The sequence below is a fragment of the Phyllostomus hastatus genome, unplaced genomic scaffold (assembly GCF_019186645.2).
Source record: "Phyllostomus hastatus isolate PE091 unplaced genomic scaffold, TTU_PhHast_1.1 phas_scaffold_760, whole genome shotgun sequence".
NCBI classification, from domain to species: Eukaryota; Metazoa; Chordata; class Mammalia; order Chiroptera; family Phyllostomidae; genus Phyllostomus; species Phyllostomus hastatus.
Window position 1 is genome coordinate 3,990,990 of NW_025334040.1, and position 27,656 is coordinate 4,018,645.

Consider the following 27,656-nt stretch of genomic DNA (forward strand, 5'->3'; position numbering starts at 1 on the left):
TAGTGTGGGCTGGAGGACTGGGGATACTATACAGAAGAGGTGGAACTCGAGGAATATGTATATAAGTAGTTTGAAAGGGCGACAGTGGGACAGAGAAAGAAAAACCATCCAGGTGAGGTGTGTGTCAGGTAGAAGAAAGACCAAGAGCGAGGGGAGTGCGGCACCTGCATGCGAGGGTGAGAAGGAGTTACAGTCACGTGGGTAAGTGGACAGTGAGGGTGGTACTAGATTAAATGTTGGAGGGTTTGTACTTGAAATGGACCACGAAAAGGTATGATAAACATTTGTTTCTAGAGCATCTTAGAAAAGATTGTTGTGCGTATCCTCCTATATTTTCTTATTTTGTTTTGTTTTTCTTCAGACTCCCTCGAGCCCACTTATCAGCAGCTCCAGAAAATGAAACTGGACAAGAGTCCCTTTGTGGTCGTGTCTGTGGTTGGGCAGGAGCTCCTGACAGCTGGCCATCACGGGGCCTCTGTGGTTGTCTTAGAAGCTGCTCTGAAGATTGGCACCTGCAGCCTCAAGCTGAGAGGTTCTGTTTTTTCTGCCCTGAGCAGTGCCTACTGGTCTCTTGGAAACACAGAGAAGAGCACTGGATACATGCAGCAGGACTTGGATGTAGCCAAGACCTTAGGTAGTGTTATGCTTCTCTTCTCTAATTCCATATAGAAAGGAAGTCAAGAAAGCTGGTTAACCTGGCATGAACGGGAATGACATGTGCAGTGACAACTGAGTGTATCTCTAGAGTATACTCCGTTTAGAGTACTCGGGTCTTTAAGGCTTTTCATATAACAAGGTACCAAGGTTCCCAAAAAGCCCAGAGATGTGAACTAACATATTCATTGCTTTCCTCAGAGATCTGGGCTTACAGATGTAATATCCCAAATGACAGTATTATTGGGTGAATCTTTTGGCTTAAGTTTCATTTTTGACTACATCAGAACACATCATCATTTTGTTGGAGGAGACGGTGCAGTGCAGTGGTTAGGAGTGTCGACTCTGCAGCCAGGCTGCTGTGTAAGTGTGACCTTCAGCAAGTTGCCTCAGCTCTGTGTGCTGCCATTGCCTCACTTGTACAGCGAGTGTGGCTTGTAATTATGATCATCGTTACTGTGATCATTCAAGGACCTGCAGGACGGCAGTAAGGGAAGGGATGTGGTGAACCATCAGCATACTTGTAAAGAAGGAATATATGGCAGTAGGTTTGGCGTCAAATGACTGAGCCAGCAAGCTGATGGTTATTTGGGACCAAAAGTCATTAGCAGAGCAATGAAGTGACTCAAAGAGCAGCTGGTTTTTGTCAAGGTTTTTAACCTCTCATTTCCAGGACATTTACGTCCCTGGCTGCAGTTGTATGGCAGCATTAGTAGTTGTTAGCCAGGCATTTGAGTTCTAGGACCGTAACCTCCCACATAGAGTATTACAGAAGAATAAAGGCCCCTTCTAAAAGAAGGCAAGTGAAACCTTAGCTAGTAAGTCTGTGGCTTTTAAGTGGTCATTATATAGTAAAATAAGCTATAACTTAGAGAAGTTTTATCTTTTTTTAAACCCAATCAGGTGACCAGACAGGAGAATGCCGAGCTCATGGGAATCTAGGCTCTGCATTCTTCTCCAAAGGAAATTATCGGGAGGCTCTCACTAACCACAGGCATCAGTTGGTGCTCGCCATGAAACTCAAGGATCGAGAGGTAGGAAGTCTACTTCCAGACCAAAATTACTTTTATTTGTTTATTTTTGAAGCATGGGATGTTTTTTTGCTGTTCAAAGTGTTTTAAGTACTTTAGAATTTTACTTTCAGAAATCAGTGATTATTGCTCCTATCTTTCGTCAACAACCAGGTGTGGGATGGACATCTACCTCCCGTTGGCCTTGGGGATGTAGAAATAAATAAGACGGTTTCTGACCTCAGCCTCTAACAGTTTGGTCCAATCCTTGTTCTTATGCTCTTCCAATGTGCTGTGGTGTAGACATACATAAAGTTAGAAAAAAATCTCTATCATCGTGATATATTCATTAAATAAAGAAGCATACATTATGTTTTATTTGAGATGAACTGGTATTACTGCAAACCCTTCACTTTGTTTCTCTAGTGGATTTTTAATTAAGGTGGTAAGTGCATATTAAGTCTGATCGAGAGACCTGAATTGTAATGATACAGAAATATTACCCTAGTCTTTATTAGAGAAATGAAATGTAACATTCTCAGAGACTTGGTATCTAGTAGATGTGACCTGATTAGAAAGTACTTGCAGAGTGGAAAAGGGTGGAGTTTAGGGATGAGATAGACCTGATTTTGAATTGCTGCTCTAGCACTTTCTAGCTCTAGGATCTTGGGAAAGTTATTACTTAACTCCCTTTTGCCTCTGATTTTTATTCAGCAAATGATGAGTCCAACTTATTCCATACACAGTTGTAATAGGATTATTAATAATATATGTAAAATGCCTAGCATGATACCTAGAATTCCATACTGGAATTCTGTACATGGTAGCTTTTAATAGAATACTTCGAATAGGGAAAAGAAGGCTAATAGCAAAGGCAACAATACATTTACGAATCAATCTGTATGTTGGGAAATGTATTTGGTTACACCTGTATCTTAGAATTTCACTAAGGGACATTATAGTGATTAATTATATTATTTAAATGACCAGCATCTTCAAGTCTCTAGAACAGTGGGAAGGAACTGGGGGAGAAGACGGTCTGTGCTGGCATCTCGGCTTGGGAAGACTGAACCTCTGCAGAGTTTTCTCTCATCCGTGGGGGTCAGGAAAAGGTCTTTGAAAGCTACCAAAGTAGAATATTAAAGGCCATGAACTTTTGGCAATTTTACTCTCAAGAGAATTACCTAAACACTTTTCTCTTTGCCAATTTACTCTTAGATTACAAACAATTCTGTCAGCCAGATGATCTGATTTCTTGATGTTAAGAAAATAAAAAGAGGGATCAGACTTATTTATGCTCTATTTTCCTAACCTTTAGAATGTATGTATTAGCTCATCTACTGGATAGGGTAAGAAGACTTTAAATTAAGCGCATGTGATTGTCATAGGTATCAAAAAAGAGAAGTGAATTTTTTCTGCCTCCCTCTTCTTAATAGTGTAACTTTCTATAGCCAGTGCTTTCTGGGTTATATAAACCATTGGTGTAGAATGAAGAAATCATTGAATTACAAGGATGGAAGAGACCTTGAGATAATGCTGGTCCCAGCTGGTCCCAGCTGGTCTCCCCCAAACCTTCCCATTTTATTTTTTTTTATTTATTATTTTTTTAAAATTTAATATTTTATTTATTTATTTTTAGAGTGGGAAGGGAGGGAGAGAGAGAGAGAGAGAGAGAGAGAAACATCAATGTGTGGTTGCTGGGGGTTATGGCCTGCAACCCAGGAATGTACCCTGGCTGGGAATCGAACTTGGGACACTTTGGTTCCCAGCCCGCGCTCAATCCACTGAGCTACGCCAGCCAGGGCTAACCTTCCCATTTTAGAAGTGACCTAGCATCTGTCCCTCTTCTGTTGGCCTGTGCTGAGCTACCACTGCCAGTTCACAAACCTACCTACTGGGAAATCCTCCTTGTCTGTAGGTTGGAGATGCTGAGACTGCTTTTTAAATCTATTTCCTTCTTTTCCGGGGGTAGATAAAGAGTGTGCAGCTACTGTAATTAAAGGTCTTTTCCAAGTTTGTGATTATCAAAGCCTTAATAATTTTTACAATCCTCGGTGGCTGTCCCCATCACTCTGGCCTACTGTGGCTGCCAGTTGGCCGTAGCCTGACCGCGGCAGAGGCCTTGTTGTGGGATGTTCTGCTCTCTGGCCTGTGCTCCTGCTCTGTGTTCCTGAGGCACAGTTACCTGATTTCTAGATTGACCCGTGGAATTCATCTCTTCTCTCACTGTGTGCCTCTTCTCTGGACTTTTAGATACCATTAACTCTCTTGATAAATGGTATGTTATTTTCTTACCATTTCTCTGATTTTTTAAGGTTGTATCTGAGTGCTGCTTCTAGCCTGCAATCAACTGGAAATTTTTACTTCTATATCCCCAAAACCAGCCACCATTGTTAAGACTGGAGTTAATATTGGTTCAGAACTTAAAGGAATATATAAAATGTCTAAAGGGAACTATTGCAATAATATATATACTTCTTAGGTACAAAGTTTTAGTTGACAAATCTTCTGGGATTTAACTCAGCTAAGTGTGATGTCTGCTCATAGAGCACCTAAGGTGTGCAGAGCGCTGTGCTGAGGTTCAAGGTCTAGGCGGTGGGTGTGGGGGTCACTCTCCTTAAGGGGTTTCTGTTCTCTTCGAGACAGCTTTCACACAGCAAGAATGTGAAAACTGCCTGAGCAATAAGTGATGATGTTTTCTTAATCACTGCCAAGATCCTGGAGTTCTGAAGGACACAGAGACTGGTGTAGACTTGAGGAAGCTCTGTGAGACGGGAACTCAGACTGGCCCCTGAACGGGACATGGAGATTGGCGTGTGGGGTTTGAACACTGGTCAGCGTGTCGGTCACGTTTTGCCGAGTGATAAGATCGTTCATGCCTTTAGCAAAGGTCAGATTTTCATGATCTTATTTGGTATAGTTACAGGCTCTCAGTTTTTATAAAAGGTAATATTTATTAGTTTTGTTCAATTACATAAGAAATAACAGGAAAATGACCAAGAGTAATCCTACCATCCTGTTAGTATTTTGGGTATAATTTTTTTGTCATATATGCAGTTATAATTGTTTATATCTACTCAAACAAAAGTTGAAATCCTATTGTAATACTGTTTTATAACTTGTTTTTTTATTAATATTTTTCAACTAATATTTTGTTTGTTTGAATCCTCATCTGAGGATCTAGTTTTTTAATTGATTTGAGAGAGACAGACAGACAGACAGAGAACCATCGATGTCAGAGAGAAACGTCAAGTGGTTGTCTCCTGTACATTCCCTGAGTGGGGATCTAACCTGCAACCTAGGCATGTGCCCTGACTGGGAATCGAACCCACAACCTTTCGGTGTATGGGATGATGCTCCAACCAGCTGAGCCACTTGGCCAGGGCTTTCCACTAATTTTTAAATGTGCCTTCATTTTATTTAATGCTCTACCTCTGAAAGGCTTTATTATAATTTATTTTATCTGCTCCCATACTGTAATTTTTGTTCTTTTCCACTTTTTTTTCTGAATTATTGGGTGAATTAGAGCTTTGAGAACTCTCTCAAAACACAAAAAGCATCCCAAAAAGCATATCCTTTTGAGTATAAAAGGTTCAGAGAATTTACTTTTTTGTGGTTATCCTACTCTTGTATTGCATCTGTGACCTCAAATTGTGCCTTGGTTTCCCTTTGCATTATAGTTGATTCTTGAACAATGCTGGGCTTAGGGGTGCCAGTTCCCGTGCAATAGAAAATCTAAGTATAACTTTTGTCCCTCAGTGTCCACAGGGACCCCCGAGATACCACAATCTGTGGATCCTCCAGTCCCTTATATGAAATGGCATAGGAACTGCATCCAGCTGTCCCTCCCCATTTATGGATTTAGAAAAACAGCATTTTCGATCCATGGGTGGTTGAATCCACTGATGTGAAACTCAGGGATGCTGAGTGCTGACTGTGTATCTATTGGCAAAAATCCACACCTAATGGACCCATGAAGTTCATACTCAGGTTGTTCAAGTGTCAGCTGTATTTTGATACTGAAATAAAATATGGAAAACTGCCTTTTGAAGCAAAACTTAATGCTGTGAATGCTGTGATTGGCAAGGATACCAAGCTGCATCTTTCCGCCTCTTGCATCTTTGACTGTAATGCATTTTAAGATTATTCCCACGTAGCAAAAAAGCAGCCTGAAACCACTTTGTCCACTTACCTTAAAGAGGAAGAGGGCCCTGGCCAGCATGGCTCAGTGGGTTGGGCATCATCTGACAAAGCAAAAGGTCGCTGGTTTGATAACTGATGAGGGCACGTGCCTGGGTTGCTCTCTGGTCTTGTCCCTGGTTGGGGCTCATGCGAGGGGCAACCGTTCAATGTTTCTCTCTCACATCGATGTTTCTCTCCCTCTCTTTCTCCCTCCTTCCCCCTCTCTCTAAGTAAGTAAATAAAATCCTTTTATAAAAAAGAGGAATAGGGTTTTTCTTAATACATTACTCAGATATATAATAGAGGAGGTGATACTTTCTCCATAGGACTTTTTTTCATTCTAAGTAACCTTCTATCTGCCTTAATGGTTTCAAAATTAATTTTGGGTGCCTACAGAGACCTTCCTGTGAGCTAATATTAATTGTCAGAAGAGTACATAAATTATATTGTACTAGAGATGATGTTCTTTATTCAGGGAATCTGATATGCAAATATGCTGATGACTCTGACGTTTTTTTTTTTTCTCCATCAGTCTAATTTCTCTCCTGAGCTTCATATTTCTTTATTCAACTGCTGCTTGGACAGCCATCTTCAATTCAATGTTCTTGACTTAGCCCTTAATCTGTACCTACGCCTACATTCACACTTGCCCTATTGCCACCACCACCTCACTCTCATGTTTGGTTCGTTACTGGGTTCCTTCTTTCTACAGTAGAAATCTCTTTTCTGGCTCCTTTCTTCTGCCATCTTTTGCCTGGACCTTTGTAATAGCCTTCTCTAAGAACTTTTCATACCTTTTAACACTATCCTATAAGCAACAGAGAGAAAGTGTCTTCTATTTGGAACTATGAGAGTAGCTTGACACTGCCGCTGTAAGTAGATAATGTCTTTCAAGTGTTTGAGAGTGTGAGCTTGGATATTAGACAAACCTGCACTGGAACGTTGGCTTGGCTACTGAGTAACGTGTGACTGTGGAAACTACATAGCTTTTCTAAGTGTGATGAGCGTGTGAGTTTCCAATTCTTTGGCTCTTATGAAAGAGCTGTTACAGACTTTCTTACAATAGGTATCTTTGATAGACATCGGCACTTATATCTGTTAAGTGTTTAGTCATACATATGTCTAGATTTATTAGAGTTTATCAGCTTTCTAAAGTAGTTGTACCAAGTCATGTCATCAGCAATGTAAGGGATTTTTAAGCTTTAATAAAAAATAAAGGAAAGATATATGGAAACACAAATGTCTAAATAAATAACTATATGTGTAGAGGAAGGAAGTGATTTTAATGGTAACTACCTTGCTTTTGTTGTGAGAATTAAATGAGTTAGTTCATGTAAGGTACTTGTTTAGCACAGTGTCTGAGATGTAGTAAGGATTCAGAAAAGATGCTACTGTTGTTATTGGCATTATCATTGTCATCATTTAATGATTCATATGAAAGTCACATATGCCTATGTCCTATCAGTGCTTATTTTAGTGTAAAATTGTTTTCCCCCGGATATTCAAGTAAACTGGGCACCCCGGGAAAAAGTGCTGTTTAAGTTGTTAGGTAGCTTTGCATACCTCTTGTCACACTGGAGTACGTAAATGTTTTAATTTGTGAAATCTGTTCTCACTCTGCCCTGATTCTAGTTTCTACTCTCTCCAATCCATCACCTACAGAGCTCTGAGTGAGCTCTAAAACTCGTTCTGGTCGTGTAATTTTCCTGCTTAAAAGCCTTTGGCAACTTCCTGTTGCCTCCAGGATAAAGCCCAAAGCCCTTCATGATTCTTCTGCATTACTCTTCCTCTGCCTACCATAAACCCTGTAGCCTGTTCCCGTGTCTACTCGCCGTACTTTGCTGAACATGCTGTGTACTGTATCCTTTACATCTGTACTCATTCTGCCCCCTTTGCATGGAAGACCTCACTTTTGACCCCTCAGCAATGTTTTCCTTGTTCAGCTTTAGTTGAATTATCTCTGCCACACCTAAGTTCTCTTTCTCAATTTCCAACTTTTCTATCCGATATTATGCAATGTTAATGAAGCTCATTTTACCAATCCATTTTTCTTTAGTGGTTAGTACATTTTATGTCCTACTTAAGAAAATGTTTGTATATCCCTAAGTCATGAAGGTATTCTCCTATGAGGCTGTATTGTTTTGCCTTTTGCACTTAGGTCTGTTGCTACTTGGAATTTACTTTTGTGTTTGGTTTGGGGTAGGGATCAAAGTTCAGTTCACTCCTGCATATGAAAAGCCAGCTGATCCAGCATCATGTACTCACAAGGCTGCACTCTGTGCTACTTCTGTCAGAAGCCAAGTACGAGGTACATAAGGACTCTCTGTTCTGTGCTTTTGATCTGTTTGTCTATCTTTATGCCAATAAAACGTTGCCTGATTATTGCAGCTTCTTAATGTATTTGGAAATCTCATCATGTAAACTTACAGCTTTGTTTTTCCTTGATTGCTTTGGCTATTTTGGGTTCTTTACTTTCAGACATATACATACACACATATACATACATATACATACATATATACATACACACACACATATGTATATATGGGTTAGAATTAGCTTATAGTTCCCCCTTCCTTCACTCAAATATCCTGCTGCAGTTTTTATTGGAATAGCATTGAATCTATAAATATATATGAATCTTATAGTCCATGAACATGGTATATTTTCCCATGAACTGAGTCCTTGTAAAATCTCTCCCATCAATGTCTCATAGTTTTCAGTGTACATATGAAATACCTTTCCCTTGGTTTTGTCCTGAGTCGTGTGTGTGCACATGGGCACACACGCACATGCTGCTGTACACGGCGTTTTCTAACTGCATTTTCCTCGGCCCCCTTCTTCTGCTGAGATGCCCAGGGACCCTGGAGTTTTGTCTGCCCAGCCAGCTGTATTCCCATCCTGCCTTGTTTCCATTATATTTTATCACCACATAAGTAATATGTGAGATAGTCATTCATGTAAAAGATAAAATGTCCTTTCTAGAAGTAACCCCTGTTGCCAATTTTAAGTGTATCCTTCTAGACCTCTACTGTCTACTCTGGTAGCTACTACTACATGTGGCTATTGCACATTTAAAATGTGAGTAGATACACATAACACTATGTCATTGCAGCATTATTTACAATAGCCGAGATATGGAAGCAGCCTATGTGTTCATTGGTAGATGAATGGATAAAGAGTATTATTTAGCCATAAAAAAGAATAAAATCTTGCTGTTTGTGACAACATGATGGACCTAGAGAGGGTATTATGCTAATGAATAAAGGAAGTCAGAGAAAGACAAATACCATGTGGCTTCACTTACAGGTGGAATAAAAAAACAAACAAAACAAAAAGAACAAAATGAAACAGAAACAGACGCACAGATACAGAGAACAAACTGATAGTTGCCTGAGGGGAGGGCCGCAGTGGGGTGAGTACAGAAGGCGAAGGGGAGTAAGAAGCAAAAACTCGCAGTTATAAAATGAGTAAGTCACGGGGATGTAATGTGCAGCACAGAGCATGTCGTCAATAATATCGTGATAACATACCGTGACAGATGGGTACTAGATGTACTATGGCAACTGTACCATAAGGTATGTAAATGTCAATTACTATGTTGTATACTTGAAAGTAATATAATATTCTGTGTTAACTATAATTTAAAAAATGTGAGTAGTTTGAATTGAACATGCTTTAAATGTAAAATGCACATTGAACTTCAAAACTTATAATGAAAAAAGAATGTCAAGTAGCTTGTTATGAAGTATTTATATTGATTACAATATAAATATAATATTTTGATACATTGGCTTAAATAAAATGTTACTAAAATTAATTTCACTTTCTTTGTTTTACATTTTATGCAGTTACTAGGAAGTTTTTAAAAAATATATTTATTGATTATGCTGTTGTCCCATTTTTTTCTCCACTTTATTCCCCTCCATCCTTCACCCCCTCTCCCACCAGCATTCCCCACCCCTGCTTCGTTCATGTCCATGGTCATACATGTAAGTTCTTTGGCTTCTCCATTTCCTATACTATTCTTAACCTCCACCTGTCTATTTTGTATCTACCATTTATGTTTCTTATTCCCTGTACCTTTTTCCCCATTCTCCCCCTTCCCCGTCCTGCTGATAACCCTCCATGTGATCTCCATTTCTGTGATTCTGTTCCTGTTCTAGTTGTTTGCTTAATTTTTGTTTTTAGGTTCAGTTGTTGATAGTTGTGAGTTTGTTGTCATTTTACTGTTCATATTTTTTATCATCTTTTTTTTCTTACATAAGTTCCTTTAACATTTTATATAATAAGGGCTTGGTGATGATGAAATCCTTTAACTTGACCCTATCTGGGAAGCACTTTATCTGCCCTTCCATTCTAAATGAAAACTTTGCTGGATAGAGTCATCTTGAATGTAGGTCCTTGTTTTTCATGACTTTTAATACTTCTTTCCAGCCCCTTCTTGCCTGCAAGGTTTCTTTTGAGAAATCAGCTGATAGTCTTATGGGAATTCCTTTGCAGGTAACTGTCTCCTTTTCTCTTGCTGCTTTTAAGATTCTCTCCTTATCTTTAATCTTGGGTAGCTTAATGACGATGTGCCTTGGTGTGTGCTTCCTTGGGTCCAACTTCTTTGGGACTCTCCGAGCTTCCTGGACTTTCTGGAAGTCTATTTCCTTTGCCGGATTGGAGAGGTTCTCCTTCATTATTTTTTCAAGTAAGTTTTCCATTTCTTGCTCTTCCTCTTCTCCTTCTGGCACCCCTATGATTTGGATGTTGGAATGTTTAAAGTTGTCCTGGACGTTCCTAAGCCTCTCCTCATTTTTTTTTTGAATTCTTGTTTCTTCATTCTGTTCTGGTTGAATGTTTATTTCTTCCTTCTCCAAATCATTGGTTTGAGTCCCAGTTTCCTTCCCTTCACTGTTGATTCCCTGTATATTTTTCTTTATTTCACTTTGCATAGTCTTCACTTCTTCCTCTATTTTACAATCATAATCAATTCTGTGAGCATCTTGATTACCAGTGTTTTGAATTTTGCATCTGATAGGTTGGCTATCTCTTCATCACTTAGTTCTATTTTTTGAGCTTTGATCTGTTCTTTCATTTGGGATATATATATATATATATATATATATATATATATATATATTTTTTTTTTGGTCTCAACAGGCCTGTTATATTGTAAGGGGCAGAGTCTTAGGTATTCTCCAGGGTGGGGCAACCCATGTCACTGAATTATGGTGCTGTATGTGGGGAAGGGGTCCAAGAGGGAACAATGATGCTTGCTCAGCTCTTGGCCAGCTTTAGGCCACTTCCCCCACTACCCACAAGCAAGTTGGGCCCTTCTGGTGCTGATTCCCAGGTGGCTGGGCTTATGTGTGTTCTAGGACCCTGTGAGTCTCTCCAACAAACTATCCCATGAGGCTGGGAGTTTCTCCCACTACCAATTCCCACAGGTTTTACAGACAGAGGTTTTGGGTCTTTATTTCCCCACACTGGAACCCTGGGTTGTGCGGTCTATCTTGCTCCCCAGTTGTTCCTCCCAGTCTATCTGCATGTGAATGTGGGACTGCCCAGTCCACCTCACCTGCCTGGCCCTCCAGCCACTGCCTGGCTGTGCATTTTCTCTGCCCCTCCTACCAGTCTGGATGAATGTTTCTTTTTTAACTCCTTGGTTGTCATAATTCCATACAGTTTAATTTTTTGGCAGTCGTGGTTGTTTTTTGCTTTTAAATTTGTTGTTCTCCTTTTGGTTGTGTGAGGAGGCAAAGTGTATCTACCTAAACCACTATCTTGGCCAGAAATCCCTAGGAAGTTTAAATTATGTTTGTATTATACAGTATGGCTCTAGCCCATTTACTCTTACGGTTTTGTTTTTCAAATATTGGAATATGATATCATTTTCACTTAATAGTGTTGAACCTCCTTTCATGTCAGCATATAGAAATCAATTACATTTTTTTAAACTTCTGTGTAGTGAGATGTATTATGGATGTACCATTCACCTGCTGATGGGATATCCAGGGAAGCTTTTTATTTTGCTTTTAAAAATATGGTTGCAGGAAAAAACCCCCACCTTGTATAAATCTCTTGTGTACATCTAGGATTAGAGTCATGTCTAACTAGTGGGACCTCTGGGTGAACAGGTACCAAACATATTTTAGATTAAAAGATTTTTCCCATAAAGGTTGTTCTAAATCCATAAAATTTAATATCACTATTAGATTTTTTTTCAGATTGATTGGCAAACCATAGCCAGAGTGATACCTCAGTTTCACTTTCTGTTTATTTGTTTGTAATGCTGGCCTTCTCCCCACTGTTTAACTGACAGCTCTGGAGGGAAAGGAGAATAGCTTGTTCACATTGGTAGTCGTTACTTCATTCACTCAGCACATGTTTGCTGGGTGTTTACTGTGTTCCAGGTGCCATTATGCTTGTAGGTGTAAAGGGGAATATAGTGTTCCAGTCCAGTGTTGATAAATGCTTTTTGACCTGTAGGAAAAACATTGAGGGCTTACCATAGGTACCGAGTGCTCTCCTCCCCTTGGTTTTTATGAAGGGTGGTCTTTGTTTTACTCAGAGCGGAAGAAGCAGCTTATGAAGCCCAGTAGTAAATGTCAACTAAGCTTACTCATCTTTTCATTATTGCACTTATGTTGCTGTGAATAACTAAAATCTAAAATTCACATGCATAAGGATACTTTTTATATTCTCATAATGCCTCCCACATAAACTATCTTTTAAAATGCAATTTCATTTGTTGTGGTCCTGAAGATTGAAAGTAAATCATAATCATTATCAATATATGGCACCTGTGGGTTCATAGGAAGTTACTCACCCCCCCACCCCCCCAAAAAGACCATTTGACTTGGTGAGAAAACTGAGCCTTCTGGATTTGCTTTAGGATGTGGCTACAGGAAATTCATTAGATGGCTTTCAATGACATCATCCTGACCATAGCACTTTCTCCAAAAACAATGCTATTTTTCTTGGACCTTTTTGCAGACATTTTCTACGCCATGTATATTACTGTATTAGTGGTGCTAATATGAAATCCACACAAAAGTTTATGGGGTGTGTGTGTGAGGCAGAGACAGAGAGACAGAGAGGGAGAAAAGAAATGCAGTGAGATAATTGTTTTACTTTCAGTAGTACAGGAGTGTGGTTTAAAAGGTAAAAAGCGTTCCATTTTAGCTGAGAACCACATCCTCATAGGGAGTGTTAAGTTCAGGAAGGGAATGCTTGACAGCCTTTTCAGTGGTGTGTGTCACAGGCTTTTAGGAAACAAGATTGCGAAGCTGGAACTCTTCAAATCACTGCAGACTGTAGGATTTGGAAAGCAGACATTGGTGAAGAATGGAGATAGGATATCAATTTTTTGATTTTGCTTTTTGTACTTCGTATTATGTCAGCTGAGCCAGACCCTTTGGGCCTGTAATGGGCAATGGAATGCTCTTTTTTTTCCTACTGATAAAATAGTTGTTACCTGTGAATATGTGTGTGTGTGCAGTAGTGCATCCTTAACTGTTGTTTTGCTTTCCATGATTTGTTTAACTGTGGTCAACAGTGGTCCACAAATACTAAATGGAAAGTTCCAGAAATAAACTATAACTTTTAAATAGCATGCCATTGCAAGTAGTGTGGTGAAATCTTGTGCCTTCCTGCTGTGTCCTGCCTGGGACATGCATGAGTTAGCCTTTTGTCCAGTGTATACATTAGCTACCTGTTGTCACTTAGTAGTTGTTTTGGTTATCAGATTGACTGTTGTAGTGTAGCAATATGTCCAGGTAACCCTTATTTTACTTAATAATGTTGCCAAAGCACAAGAGTAGTGGTGCTGGTAATTTGGATATGCCAAAGAGAAGCCATAAAGTGCTTCCTTGAAGTGACAAGCTGAAAGTTCTCAACATAGTAAGGGATTCTGTCATCTCACATCATCATGGGAGAAGAGTGAATGCAGTACAATAAGATAATTTTGGAAGACCACATTCACACATACAATAGATTATCATTGTTCTATATTATTATTAGTTATTGTCTTTAATCTTTCATTGTGCCTAATTTATAAATCAAACTTTATGATAAATATGTACATATGAGGCCAGTCCAGAAGGTATCCAGCCATGTACTATGAAAAATAGAGACATTTATTGAAGATGATACAAGACACAAGAAACAATGACACCTCTGTTCCCTTCAAAGGAGGCACCTTGGGACCTCACACAGATTTCCCAATTGCCATCAGCTGCCCTGTCATGTTTTCCTGAACCTCATCAATGCTCTGAAATTCTTCCCTTTCAGAGGTGATTTTAGTTTTGGGAAAAGCCAGAAGTCACTGTGCCAAATCTGGGCTGTGGGGGGGCTAAGTCACCTGGGTGATTTGATATTTCGCCAAAACACTCTGCATGAGATGTGATGCATGAGCGGGTGTGTAGTTGTGATGAAGCTGCCCACCACCAGTTGCCCATAGCTGCAGCCTTCTGAATCATCAAAATAGTTTCCATGGAGGAATGTTCAATCTTAATGCAAAATTTGATACAGATTCATTGGTCTACTGGCTCAGTCACTTTGAGTGAGATGGCCACACAGTACACACACTCACTCAATGGTGTCTACCACCTCATGCTAACTAGTACAGTGAAGTTATCATTGTTCACACATGTGCATTCTAGACCACGCTCCTTGGCTGCCAGGTTACAGCAATGTTGTGCAAACCATTCTCATTGTATAACAATGGCTAGGCTTTTTCTGGACAGATCTGGTATAGGAAGAAACATATGTAGTATTTAGTACTATGTGCAGTTTCAAGCATCCCTTGGGGATCTTGGAACATACTCCCTGCAGTTAAGGGGTAACTGCTGTGTATGTAATGCATGATATGCTTACATATCATTCTGCCCTCAGCTGTTCCATTTTCTTCAAGTTCTGTTTTATCATCACTCTACCTGTTATATTTTTGGTTGTCCTCTTTCAGCAACAGCATGTTGTAGTCTCTTCCTCTACAGAGTAGAAGGAACTTCAGACTAGGAATTGGGAGATCTAAATTTGAATCCTGATTTTGCCACTACCAGCCATATATTATGGGCAGACCTCTTGGTTGCTGGTCCATCATCTGTAAATAGGAACACCAGATCACATGGTCTTTGGAGTGGTATTGCCCAATGTAGTAGCCATTAGCCACATGTGGTTACTTTAGTTAGAATTAAAGCAAAAAAAAAATTCCATTCTCCAGTCATAATAACCACATTTTAAGAGCTCAATAGTCCCTGTGTCTAGTGGCTGCCATATTGGACAGCACAGAAAAAATTTATTGTATCAGTTCTGTTGGCTAAGTGCTTCTAGAGTCTTGTGTAGCTCTAATCTTTAAATTAATCAGAAAGCAAAAGTGCATCATTGTCAATCATAGACCACCTTCATTTTTTCATAGTACCTGCTGTTTATACCAGAATCAGTTATGTTCTTTTTAGATACAAAAGGAAAGAGGGGAGGTTCTGCTTCAAATAATGGCAAAGAAGATCATTTCAGCCTAGCCACATATAACAACTACAAGCTGGAGAGTAACCCAAAGCAGGCAAAATTTGGAGGAGAATTTAACACTTGGAATAACGCTAGATGAATTATCTGTTTCTTAATATCTTTATTTACCACCGTGCCAGCACCAGATCTCACAGTGTTATTAAAATATGTATAGAAACTTGTAGTTTTATTGGTTGTGGAATCAGAGGACAGAGTTTGGGCTCCCAATAGCAACCAGAAAGTGAGGAGCAAATCCTGGGAAGGAGAGAGCTACATAGGGGAGCCCCAAGTTCTATAAGTTATGCCCAGATTGCTGGGTAACCCCTGAATTAAGCATTTGAGGGCACATTCCAAGCAACTCAGCTAAGGCTGAAAGAACTGGATTTCAGCTGCTGCTCACTTCAGGGGAAACAGCTTGTGTTTGAGTTCGTTGGAGTTAACTGTCTGCAAAAAAAAAAAAAAGTTGATACTCTCTTGAAAAATATAACAAAGCCCTGAGTGTCTACAATGTATCATTCACAGTGACCAGTATATATTTCCAAATTTTTATACATATGGTGAAACCAGAAAATGATTCGTATTCAAGAGCAAAGCACTCAATAAGGCCACCCCCAAGAGAACTCAAGTGTTGGAATTCATGGGTAAGGGTTATGAAAGAGTTATAATTATGTTCAAATATGGAAAGTAAAAATGCTCATAATGAATGAATAAATAGAAAGTCTTAACAGAGGAATAAAAATTATTTTATAAGAAAGTAATGAATGTAAAAGGAAATTTTAGCACTGACTAATACGAACTCTCAATTAAAAATATTCACTACATGGGTGTAATAGAACATTGGAGATGACAGAGAAGAGGCATAAACTTGAAAATAGGTCAGTGGAAATGATATGTTCTAAATATCGTAGAGAAAATAGATTGAAAAGAATTAACAGAGCCTCAGTGTATTGGGGGGCAATATCGAAGGGTCTTACATATATTTTGCAGAAAGACAAGATAAATAAAATAATGGAAAAAAGGATATTTGTAGAAATAATGGCTGAAATTTTCCTAAATTTAGTAAAAATAAATAAACTTACAGATTCTAAAAACTCAACTAACCTTGAGCAGAATAAATAAAAAAGAAACCATACCTATGTACTTCATAGTGAAACTGCTGTAAACCCGTTATTTAAAAAAGAAGATCTTGAAAGTAACCAGGAGGCAAGGACATCACAGAAAGAGAGAGCGACAAAGTGAGTGACCGCTCACTTCCCTTCCTATGAGAAGTGCCGGAGTCTGGGCGACAGTGCCACAGAATTTTCAAAATGCTGCTGGAGAAACTGAGAACATCTGTTAGCCTAGCATTCAATAACCAGCAAAAATAATTTTCATGAATGACAGCAAAATAAAGACATTTTAAGATAAGTCAAAACGAAGAAAATTATCAACAGACCTGCACTGTAAGAAATGCCAAGGGAAGATTTTCAGGCCGATGGAAAATGATGTGAAATGGAAACTCAGATCTTCAGGAGAAAAGGAATAATACAAATTAAATAAATAATTATAAATAAGAAATATGGTGGAAAATACAAAAGGCTTCTTTTACATTGTTTTCTCATAATTTCTTTGATATGCATGTGACTGTTAGAAGCAGAAATAATAGATCTGGCATATATGGATGTAATTAATACATTCAATTGGAAATGTTAAATGTTATAACCACTTTGGGAAAAGGCCTTACAGTTTCTTTAAAATCTAAACATACACTGGCCTTGTGGCCCGGCAAGCCCACCCCTGGATGTTTGCTCAGAAACTGAGCACGTGCGTCCACAGAGTGACTCGCACAAGGGCGCTCACAGCACTTTATTCGTAGTCGCAAAGTCCCAGAGGAGCCGCAGTACCCCTCAGCAGAAGGGCAGGCTGTAAACTGCAAGAGACACACAGCAACATGGATGAATCTTGAAAACATGAGACTGTGTGAAAAAATGCAAGCATAAAAGAGCACATGGTTTGTGATTCCATGAGCAACATGTTCTAGAACAACAAAACTGATCTGTGGTGAAAACTATCAGATCAGTGGCTGTTGCCTTTGGGCAGATGTCGGGACAGGGACTGATTGGGAAGGAATACAGATGGAGTTCCTAAGGTGATGGGGATGTTTTATCTTTTAATATATGTTGGCTACATGGGTGTATGCTTTTGTCAAAACTCACTGAATGGTAACATTTAAACTTTATGCATTTCACTATATGTAAACTTTTTATAAAAGTAAATAGTGAATTCTAGTTAGTGATAGACATGCTATAATATTTAGGAAGAAAGTACACTAATGTCTGAAATTTACTTTATGTAAAAACAGATGGGTTGATGAAACCATGTGTAGATATGTGATAAAACACGTTTGTTAAAATGTTATGATTGCAGTATCTTGATGTGGATATATAGGTATCACTGTATAATTCTTTCAACATTTCTGTGTTTTTATAATTTCTCAGCATCAAATGTTAGAAAAAATAAAGAGGATTTGGTGGTGAAAGAGTGATAAGCTGTTAATTCCGGTGATCAGACTGCTTGGTGGAGACTAGATGCCTGTCTCTGAACCACTTCCACCCCCACCGCCCCAAGAAAGCAAAAACACACCACCGCTCCCTTCTGCCTCCTGGGTGTACCTGTGGAGCATGTTCTGGCTCAGCGTCACAGCGAGATGTTCATGTGTGCGTGAAGCCTGTTTGAGCAAATGTCAGAGACCGAGGCATTGAACATCACTGGCCTTGTGGGACAGCTGGGTGGTGTGCGCGGAAGGGCGCATCGGCAGTCTAACGGTCTCTGCTTCAGTGAAGGCGCGAATGCTCCCCTTCGCTGCGTGGCCAGTGCCTACTCTTACAGCTGTGGCTGGAGCTGCCTCTTCCTTGCCAACAGGTGGAGGTGGGGGCAGTGAGTAAGATTCGATCTCATGGAAAAAGTACTTTTTATGCAACTCACTCGAAATCACCACAGCTAACCCTTGATTTTATCCTAAGAAATAGGAATCCTATAGAAATAATTGACTTCCAATTCAACAGTGAATTATTTTTTTATTATATTTAAGAATTATTTTCTTTTGTGATTTAATATGACACTTTACTTCTAAAGATTCTAAATTAGTCGAGTATTTTCTCAATAATGATACAGTTTATAGAATGTTAACTGAGTCCTACTCATTTAAATGATGACCAGTGATAAAAAATTATGTATATGTGATTAATGTTTACTATTTACAAATAAATTTCTTATTTTCTTATACATTTTTATATTATTCTCACAAAAAACCCAGAGCAAGTATTTGTGTTACAGGAATGGATTTTTAAAAAAAAATTTAAGCCCTGGCTGGCGTAGCTCAGTGGATTGAGCGCGGGCTGTGAACCAAAGTGTTGCAGGTTCAATTCCCAGTCTGGGTACATGCCTGGGTTGCAGGCCACGGCCCCCAGCAACCGCACATTGATGTTTCTCTCTCTCTCTCTCTCTCTCTCTCGCTCTCTTTCCCCCTCCCTTCCCTCTCTAAAAATAAATAAATAAAATCTTTAAAAAATTAATTTTTAATTTTAATTATATTTTACTGATTATGCTATTACAGTTGTCCTGTATTTTCCCCTTTTGACCCCCTCCAGCCAGCAGCCCCCCACTCCCTCAGGCAGTCCCCTCACCATGTATGTGACGTGTGTCATGCATGTAACTTCTTTGGCAACTCCATTTCCTATGCTGTGCTTTACATCCCCGTGGCTATTCTGTAATGACCTGTTTGTACTTCTTAATCCTCTCACTTCTTTACCCGTTCTCCCCCAACCCCATTCTACCTGGCAACTGTCAACATGCTCTCTGTATCCATAATTCTGTGTCTGTTCTTGTTGTTTGCTTAGATTGTTTTTAGATTTAACTATTGATAGATTTGTATTTTTTTGCCATTTTATTCATAGTTTTGATCTTTTTTTCTTAAATAAGTCACTTTAATATTTCATATAATAAGGTTTGGTGATGATGAACTTCTTTAGTTTTTTCTTCTCTGAGAAGCTCTGTATCTGCCCTCCAATTCTAAATGACAGCTTTGCTGAGCAGAGCAATCTTGGCTGTAGGTCCCTGCTTTTCATGACTTTGAATGTTTCTGGCCAATCCTTTCTAGCCTGCAAGATTCGTTTGAGAAATCAGCTGACAGTCCTATGGGAACTCCCCTCTAGGCAACAGACTTCTTTTCTCTGGCTGCTTTTAAGATTTTCTCTTTGTCTTTAACCTTTGGCATTTTCATTATGATGTGTCTTGGAGTGGGCCTCTTTACATCCATCTCTGTGCTTCCTGGACTTGTATGTCTATTTCCTTCACCAAATGAGGGAAGTTTTCTTTCATTATTTCTTTTTAAAGATTTTATTTATTTATTTTTAGACAGAGGGTAAGGGATGGAGAAAGAGAGGGAGAGAAACATTAATGTGTGGTTGCCTCTTGCGTGCCCCCTACTGGGGACCTGGCCTGGAACCTAGGCATGTGCCCTGACTGGGAATTGAACTGATGACCCTTTGGTCCAAGGGCTGGCACTCAGTCCATTGAGCCACACCAGTCAGGACACATTATTTTTTTTTCAAATAGAAAAACAATTTTCAATTTCTTGCTCTTTCTCTTCTCCCTCTGGTACCCCTATGATGCGAATGTTGGACTTCTTGAAGTTGTCCCACAGGCTACTTATACCATCCTCATGTTTTTGGATTCTTTTTTTCTTTTTGTTGTTCTCAGTGTTTTTTGTTTTCTTATGCTACAAATCTTCGATTCTCTATTCTTCTACTCCACTGGTTTCCCCTGTAAATTGTTCTTTATTTCAGTTAATGAATCCTTGATTTCTGACCAGGTCTTTTTTATGCTGTTGAGGTCCTCACTTAGTTCCCTGAGCATCCTTATAACCAGTGTTTTGAACTCTGGATCTGATAGATTGCTTATCTCCATGTTGTTTAGTTCTTTTTCTGGAGTTTTGATCTGTTCTTTCATTTGGGCCATGTTTCTTTGTCTCCTTGTTTTAGCAGCCTCCCTGTGTTTCTTTCTGAGTATTAGGTAGAGCTGCTTTGATTCCGTGTATTGGTAGTGTGGCCTAATGGAGTAGATGTCCTGCAGTTTCCAGTGGCACAGCCTTCCTTATCACCCAGGCTGGGTACTCAAGGTGCGCCCTTCTTGTGGTCTGAGTATACCCTCCTCTTGTAGTTGAGCCTTGGTTGCTGTTGGCAGGTCAATGGGAGGGATTTACCCAGGCCAGTCAGCTGTAAGGATTGGCTGTGACCACTGACCACCAACCTCTGACCTCCATGGAGGATCAGCTGTGCAGGGCAGAATGGTGGTGCTCTGTCATAATCTGTAGCTGTCCATTGGGTGGGCTGACCCTGGGGTTTCCCGGATAGTGCAGGCCAAGGTCACCCTCCACCTTTGTTTTCTCTGGGGTCACCCTGCTTGAGCTGTAAAGCAATCTGATATGGCCACTACTTGTGCTGAGCTTGGACATTCCCAGGTGAAGCCAAGTTGTGAATCTAAGCTGGCTGCTGCTAGTGCTGGGCCTAGGACTCCCTGAGGCCAGCAGTGCTTGTTTGAGTAGATTTAGGAAGTTATGCAGTTTGAGCCAAGACCAGCCATTCATAAGGAAAAGCAGCTGGGATGGGTCACTAAGTGGGGTGGGGCGCAGTCTCTGGGGATCTCCAAGGCAGGTCAAACAGTGTTAGCCAGGTTGATGGAGTCTCAGATTTGGCACCAGCTTGCTGGCTGGGTAGGAGTAGGGTTAGGAAAGGGACAATGGCCTCTGCTCACCTTGATGCCAGACACTTTAGTTTCCTTATTTGCCCCTGGTGTGGAGCTCAGATGGAGTGAGTCTGAGTAGGTGAGTCTGTGTGTGGGTTCTTTAAGAGGAACTGCTTGAGGCTTTAGAAGTTTCTCTCACCAACTCAATGCCCACTGGTTTCCACAGCCGGAAGTTGTGGGGACTTATTTTCCTGACTATGGGACCCTGGCTTGGGGTCCCTGGTGTGGGGATGGGACTACTCACTTCCAAGATATCCCTCCCAAATTTTTATCCACCACACATAGGTGAGGGACCAGCCCGTCCCACACCTGCGCCCCTCCTACCAGTCTGGATGAATGTGATTTCTTCAATTCCATAGTTGGCAGACTTCCATTCACCTCGATTTCTGACAGTTTTGAGTGATGGTTGTTCTATATTTTAGTTGTAATTTTGATGTGGTTGTGCAAAGAGGCAAGCCATGGCTACCTACACTGCCATCTTCAGGAATGGATTTTTAGATAGTTCAATATACTTAAGTAATTTCCTGGAGAGATGGGCTCCCTGGGCTATGCCAAAAGCCTTTTGCTTAGTAATACACGTGGTACCATTATTAGGGACTGTGAACTGAACCAAGAGCTTGCTGAGAAATTTGAGCACAATGAGTCAAAATTAAAGGACTCAGAAACAGATAAAATCTGACATATTCTGTAGGTATGTACAGCATTATGTAAGGACTAAGAGGAATTTGAGTGCTCTTACTCCTAAAAGTACTAATGACAACCTATAATGCTAAGATGCTGTCATTTCTTATGGTGGGTCACATTTTCCTGATTTTTAACTTTGGACTTAACTATTCTGGAGACCATGGAAACTTGGAGAAACTGAAGCAAATTGGTGGTATTATTCCTGCTTTATGATAAAATTATGATAAAATTATGGCTTAAAGAGGGATGGATGATTTTGCTTTGGGGGCCACACAGCTTTTAAGTGTTAGAATCATTGTTTTGGAAAACAACACGAAATACATTCTACTTGCTATTTGGAATAGGATTTTTTGGTACAAATAATCAATCCTTGCTGAAATGAAACCTATTCTGTGTGTCCAGTTTAAAAAAAAATAATTTCCATTACACAGCAACAAAAACTATAGTACTTTACAGTTCATTTAAATTTTGTAAGGACATCACTAAGGTTTGTTTAATTTTATGTCATTGTGGGTTAGAACAACTAAAATCTGATGAGAATAGATTGTAAGAACAATGCTCTTCCTATCTACTACTACAGATGATACAATTAGGAACCCTTTCTTTCTTTCCAGTTTAGTTCACTATAAAAAAGTCTGTTTCCAAAGCACTAATCAGAATCTTTTATTCCTGAATAAAAGCACTTTCCTCTAATTACCATAAAACACATATGGATTTCAAAGTTCTTCTTTTCTACAGAGAAATCACATCCCAAAGAATTTATCATTGAATTGCTTATTGCTTTCATTTCTTAGTCCATATTCTTCCGCTGACTCACTAACCAGGTGTCCCCTGGTTTCTGGGGGTGTGTTAGAGCACGTCTTCAGCTTTTCCAGAAAGATAGAGGTTGAGAGTGCTGTGCTTCTTTTTAATTTTATCATTTCAATGTCTGCATACACTTTACTAAGCAGTTAATTAAGGTAACTGATTCTATTTAGAACTTGTAATAATTGGTTAAGCCTAAATTTTTACCTTTTAACTATCTTTTAGGAGGTTTTACTAGACACACCAAGAAGCGTAAATGATTACAGGATGAATAAAATGCTAAGGCCCATAAACATTCCCCAAATCTCCAGCAGTGTCAGGCATGTGAGGAACTAACCATGCTGATGTGAACTGATAAGCAGAGCGTGGGTAAGACCAGACAGACACTGGCTGAGTCCTCACTCTGACATTCGTCCAGTTGTGTGACTTTGAGCAGGTTACTGAAGCTTCTTTAAGCCTCATTCTCCTGATCCATAAAATAGGGCTGATATATGGTAAAGTACTGAGCACAGTTTAGCATAAAACATGTGGTCGGCTGTTCAGTAAGTATTAGCTGCCACAGGAGTCACTGCCACCACCCTCATCATCTTCATTATTATCTTCTAGCCATGAATGCTTTAGAGAAATTCTGGTTACTGTGTATACTTGACAGTATCATAACCACCTATTTAGCTAATCAAATCCTATTACTGATTCAGACCCACCTCTTTCCTGGGCCCAAATCAGTGAGGTACTTATTTTTCCTTTGATGTATAATTTTACTGTCTTACTTGACCCCGGTAGCTTAGGCTAGCCAAGATGTGAGTGCTAGTCCATTTGAAGTATCCCTGTAATAAAAACAGTGGCGGGAGCCTCTCTGTGGTTGCTCTCTTAGCCATCTGTAAAACCATCCTCTGGAGCCTGTCACTTTCTGTAGGTCACGTTGACTATGGTGGTCCAGTGCTGCCCCAGCTGGGGGATCAGAATCACTGGGCAGCCTTTCTAAATCAACCTGCCGGATCCCACTGTTTACCCTACCTGCTGATTTGATGTTCTCACCGTCATAATGGAGTGGAGTGGTACACAGCATAGTTTGAGAAAAAAATTTCTTAAAAACTTCCTCTTCTCCCACAATAGCTTAAAAACCTATTACTTTGTGCTACTTTAGAATACCTTTACTCTCTGCAGAAAGGCAGCAATGGTGCCATCTTTCATAAAGGAGAGGAAGAAAAGGACTTCATGGAAGAACAATTATAAGGTCCAGTTTGAGATACTTCTGTCACCTGGCTGGTGTGGCTCGGTGGATTGAGTGCTGGCCTCTGAACGGAAAGGCTGCGGTTTTGATTCCCAGTCAGGGCATATGCCTGCCTGTGTGGTGAGCCTGGTCCTCTGCTGGGGGCGTGTGAGAAGTAGCTGATTGATGTTCCTCTCCCTCCCTTCCCCTTTCTAAAAACAGATAAATAAAGCCTTCTAAAAAAAGATGTGTATTAGATGAAATACTTCTATCCATGGCTGTCTTTTCCAAGGCTCAGCAAAGTCTAGTAAGAGTTTCCTAAATTACTGAAATGGAAGAATATTCAACGTCTATAAAGCCCAGATTGGGTTTCTGGTTCCTAACCTTGTTCAGTTTCAAAGGTACCTGCGTTGCATGTGGGAGCTGGGAAGAAGATGACTCGGAAGAAAACAGCTGCTAAATCAGTAAGCCTGCTTTATTAACAGTTTGTATCACAAACCATGTACTGATTGTATTTTTTTAGGCAAACTTGTGGTAGTGGGAATTGAAGAGCCCTCTCTTTGTTCCAAGTGAAATATGTATGAGGTACAAAAGGTCTTTGCTAAAGTTTTCATGCCAGACTGATAGACTTTTCTGAAAGTTGCCTTAGAAATGTAGAATTTCTTATAAAATGTATGTAACACAGCCTAAATAGTCTATCCTATTTTAAAGTTCTCATTCTTCTAGTCATTGTTTAATGTTCAGTCTATTGCAAATGGACCCCTTATTGTGAGATTCAAGGATTTGTATTTATTTTCTTCATCCATCCTATCAGATTTCTCTGTTCCTAATATATCCTCACTAGCATCTTTCCTGCAATCCATACTCTTCTTTTGTTACTCTTAATGAATAATTCTTTTGTTCTGGTCTTAGATTTTTTTTTTGGTTTTGCTAATCTTTAAAATGCATTTCTTTTAGAAACAAATGTTTTATGAGATCAAATTCCCAGCCTGGCCCTCAGTAGCTTCATCACTTTATAATGTATAGATGAACTATAAGCTTATTTAGTTATAAATCTTAGCTCTAGAAATTAAATCTCTCTGTCTCACCCTCTCCCCGCATATATATATATAGTCTGTCTGGAAAAAGTCCAGCCAGTGTTAATATAATGAGAACAGTTTGCATTGACATCGATGTAACCTGGCAGCCAAGGAGAGTGGACTGGAATGCACAGGCATGAACAATGATGACTTCACTGTACTAGTCAGTGGAGGCGTTAATCACCATTGGGTAAGCATGTGTATTGTGGGGCCATCACATTCAAAGTGACTGAACCAGTAGAGCAATGAATCTGCATCAGATTTTGCATTAGGCCTGAGCATTCCTCCCCAGAAACTATTCAGATGATTCAGAAGGCCGCAGCTATGGGCAACTGGTGATTGGCAGCTTCCTCACAACAACACACCAGCTCAGGCATCACATCTTGTGCAGGGTTTTTTGGAGAAATGTCAAATCACCCAGGTGACTCAGCCCCCTTACAGCCCAGATTTGGTGCCCTGAGACTTCTGCTTTTTCCCAAAACTAAAACCATCTTTGAAAGAGAAGAGATTTCCCCCGGCTGGCGTAGCTCAGTGGATTGAGCGCAGGCTGTGAACCAAAATGTCGCAGGTTCGATTCCCGGTCAGGGCACATGCCTGGGTTGCAGGCCACGGCCTCCAGCAACCAACCGCACATTGATGTTTCTCTCTCTCTCTCTTTCTCCCTCCCTTCTCTCTCCAAAAAAAAAAAATGAATAAATAAAATCTTTAAAAAAATAGATGTTCAAAAACCACTTAGTAAACAATCTAAAAATAGACATTTGGTATTAATATCTATAAAAAAAAGAAAGAAGAGATTTCAGAGCATTGATGAGATTCAGAAAAATATGGTAGGGCAGCTGGTGGCAATTAGGAGAGAGATGTGAGGTGTAGGTCCCAAGGTGCCTACGTTGAAGGGGATAGAGGCGTCATTGTCCTGTGTACAGTGTTTCTTGTATCTTGTATCTTCTTCAATAAATGTCTCTATTTTTCATATTACATGGCTGTATACCTTCTAGAAAGACCAATATATATTTATATATGTGTGTGTATAGATATATATGTGCACACACACACACACACGCACTTTTTGAATTAGTGTTTGTGGAATAAATACCCAGAAGTGGAATTGCTGGGTCATATAGTAGTTCTATTTTTAATTTTTTGTGGAACCTCCCTACTGTTTTCATAGTGTCTGCTCCAATTTACAATGCTCCCAGCAGTACATGTGGATTCCCCTTTTCTGTACATCCATGCCACAACTTGTTTTTTGCTGTCTTTTTGACAATAACTATTATGACAGGTGTGAGGTGATAGCTTATTGTGGTTTTTATTTTCATTTCCCTGATGATTAGTGATGTTGAGCATCCTTTCCTATGCCTATTGGCCATCTGTATGTTGTCTTTGGTGAAATGTCTACTCAGGTCCTCTGCTCATTTTTTAAAATTGGATTGTTTGTTTTTTCTTGATGTTGAGGTATATGTTTTGAATATTAACATCTTAGTGGATATATCATTAGCGAATATCTTCTCCCATTCAGTAGGTTGCCTTCTTGTTTTGTTGTTGGTTTCCTGACTCATGCTTAAGGTTTTTAGTTCGACATGCTCCCATTTGTTTATTTTTGTTGTTGTTGCTTTTGCCTGAGGAGACATATCCAAAAAAAATATTGCTAAGACTGATGTCAAACACTTTATTGCATATGTTTTTTTCTTCTGGGAGTTTCATGGTTTCAGTTTTATTTTTAAGTCTAATCGATTTTGAGTTTAATTTTGTATATGATATAAGAAAGTGCTCTATTTTTATTCACTTTGCATGTACCTGTCCAGTTTTCCCAACATATTTTATGGAAGAGACTGTCTTTTCCCCAAGGTATATTCTTGCCTCCTTTGTTGTAGATTAATTGATCATATAAGCATGGGTTAATTTCTGGGCTGTCTAATCTCTTCCATTGATCTATGTGTCTGTTTTTGTGCCAGTATCATACTGTCTTGATTACTGTAGCTTTGTAGTATAGTTTGAAATCAGGAAGGAGCATGATACCTTCAATTTTGTTCTTTCTCAGAATTTGCTTTGGTTATTCAGTGTCTTCTCTGGTTCCATATAAATTTTAGGATTATTTGTTCTGGTTCTATGTAAAATACCATTTTTTTTTAAAGATTTTATTTATTTTTTATTTTTAGAGAGGGAAGGGAAGGGGGAGGGGGAGGGGGGGAAGAGAGAGAGAATGAGAGAGAGAGAGAGAGGGAGAGAGAGAGGGAGAGAGAGAGAGAGAAAGAGAGAGAGAGAGAGAGTCATCAATGTGCGGTTGCTGGGGGCCATGGCCTGCAACCCAGGCATGTGCCCTGACTGGGAATCGAACCTGTGATGCCTGGTCGTAGCCCGCACTCAATCCACTGAACTATACCAGCCAGGGCAAAATACCATTGGTATTTTGATAGAGATTGTATTGACTCTGTGGATTGCTTTGGGTATTATGAACATTTTAATAATATTAATTACTTCAATCTGTGAATGTGGTAAATCCTTTTATTTATTTATGTCTTCAGTTTCTTTCATCAATGTCTTATAGTTTTTAGAGTACATATATAGTATCTCCTTGGTTAAATTTATTCTTAGGTATGTATTTTTTCTTTTCATCCAATTGTAAATGACATTGCTTTCTTAATTTATTTTTTGATAATTTGTTATCAGTGTATTGGAATGTGACCGATTCTGAATATTAATTTTGTGTCCTGAAATTTTACTGAATTCATTTAGTCTAATAGTTTTTGGATG

General features: G+C 39.5%; 1 protein-coding gene across 1 annotated transcript in view; it reads left to right on the forward strand.

Moving 5' to 3' along the window:
- TTC28 (tetratricopeptide repeat domain 28) overlaps positions 1 to 27,656 on the forward strand; it is a 560,959-nt gene that overhangs the window by 282,389 nt on the left and 250,914 nt on the right. The window contains exons 4-5 of the mRNA XM_045826718.1: positions 362 to 634; positions 1,558 to 1,688. Of these exons, the coding sequence (XP_045682674.1) occupies positions 362 to 634; positions 1,558 to 1,688 (404 nt within the window). The remainder of the gene's footprint in view (positions 1 to 361; positions 635 to 1,557; positions 1,689 to 27,656) is intronic.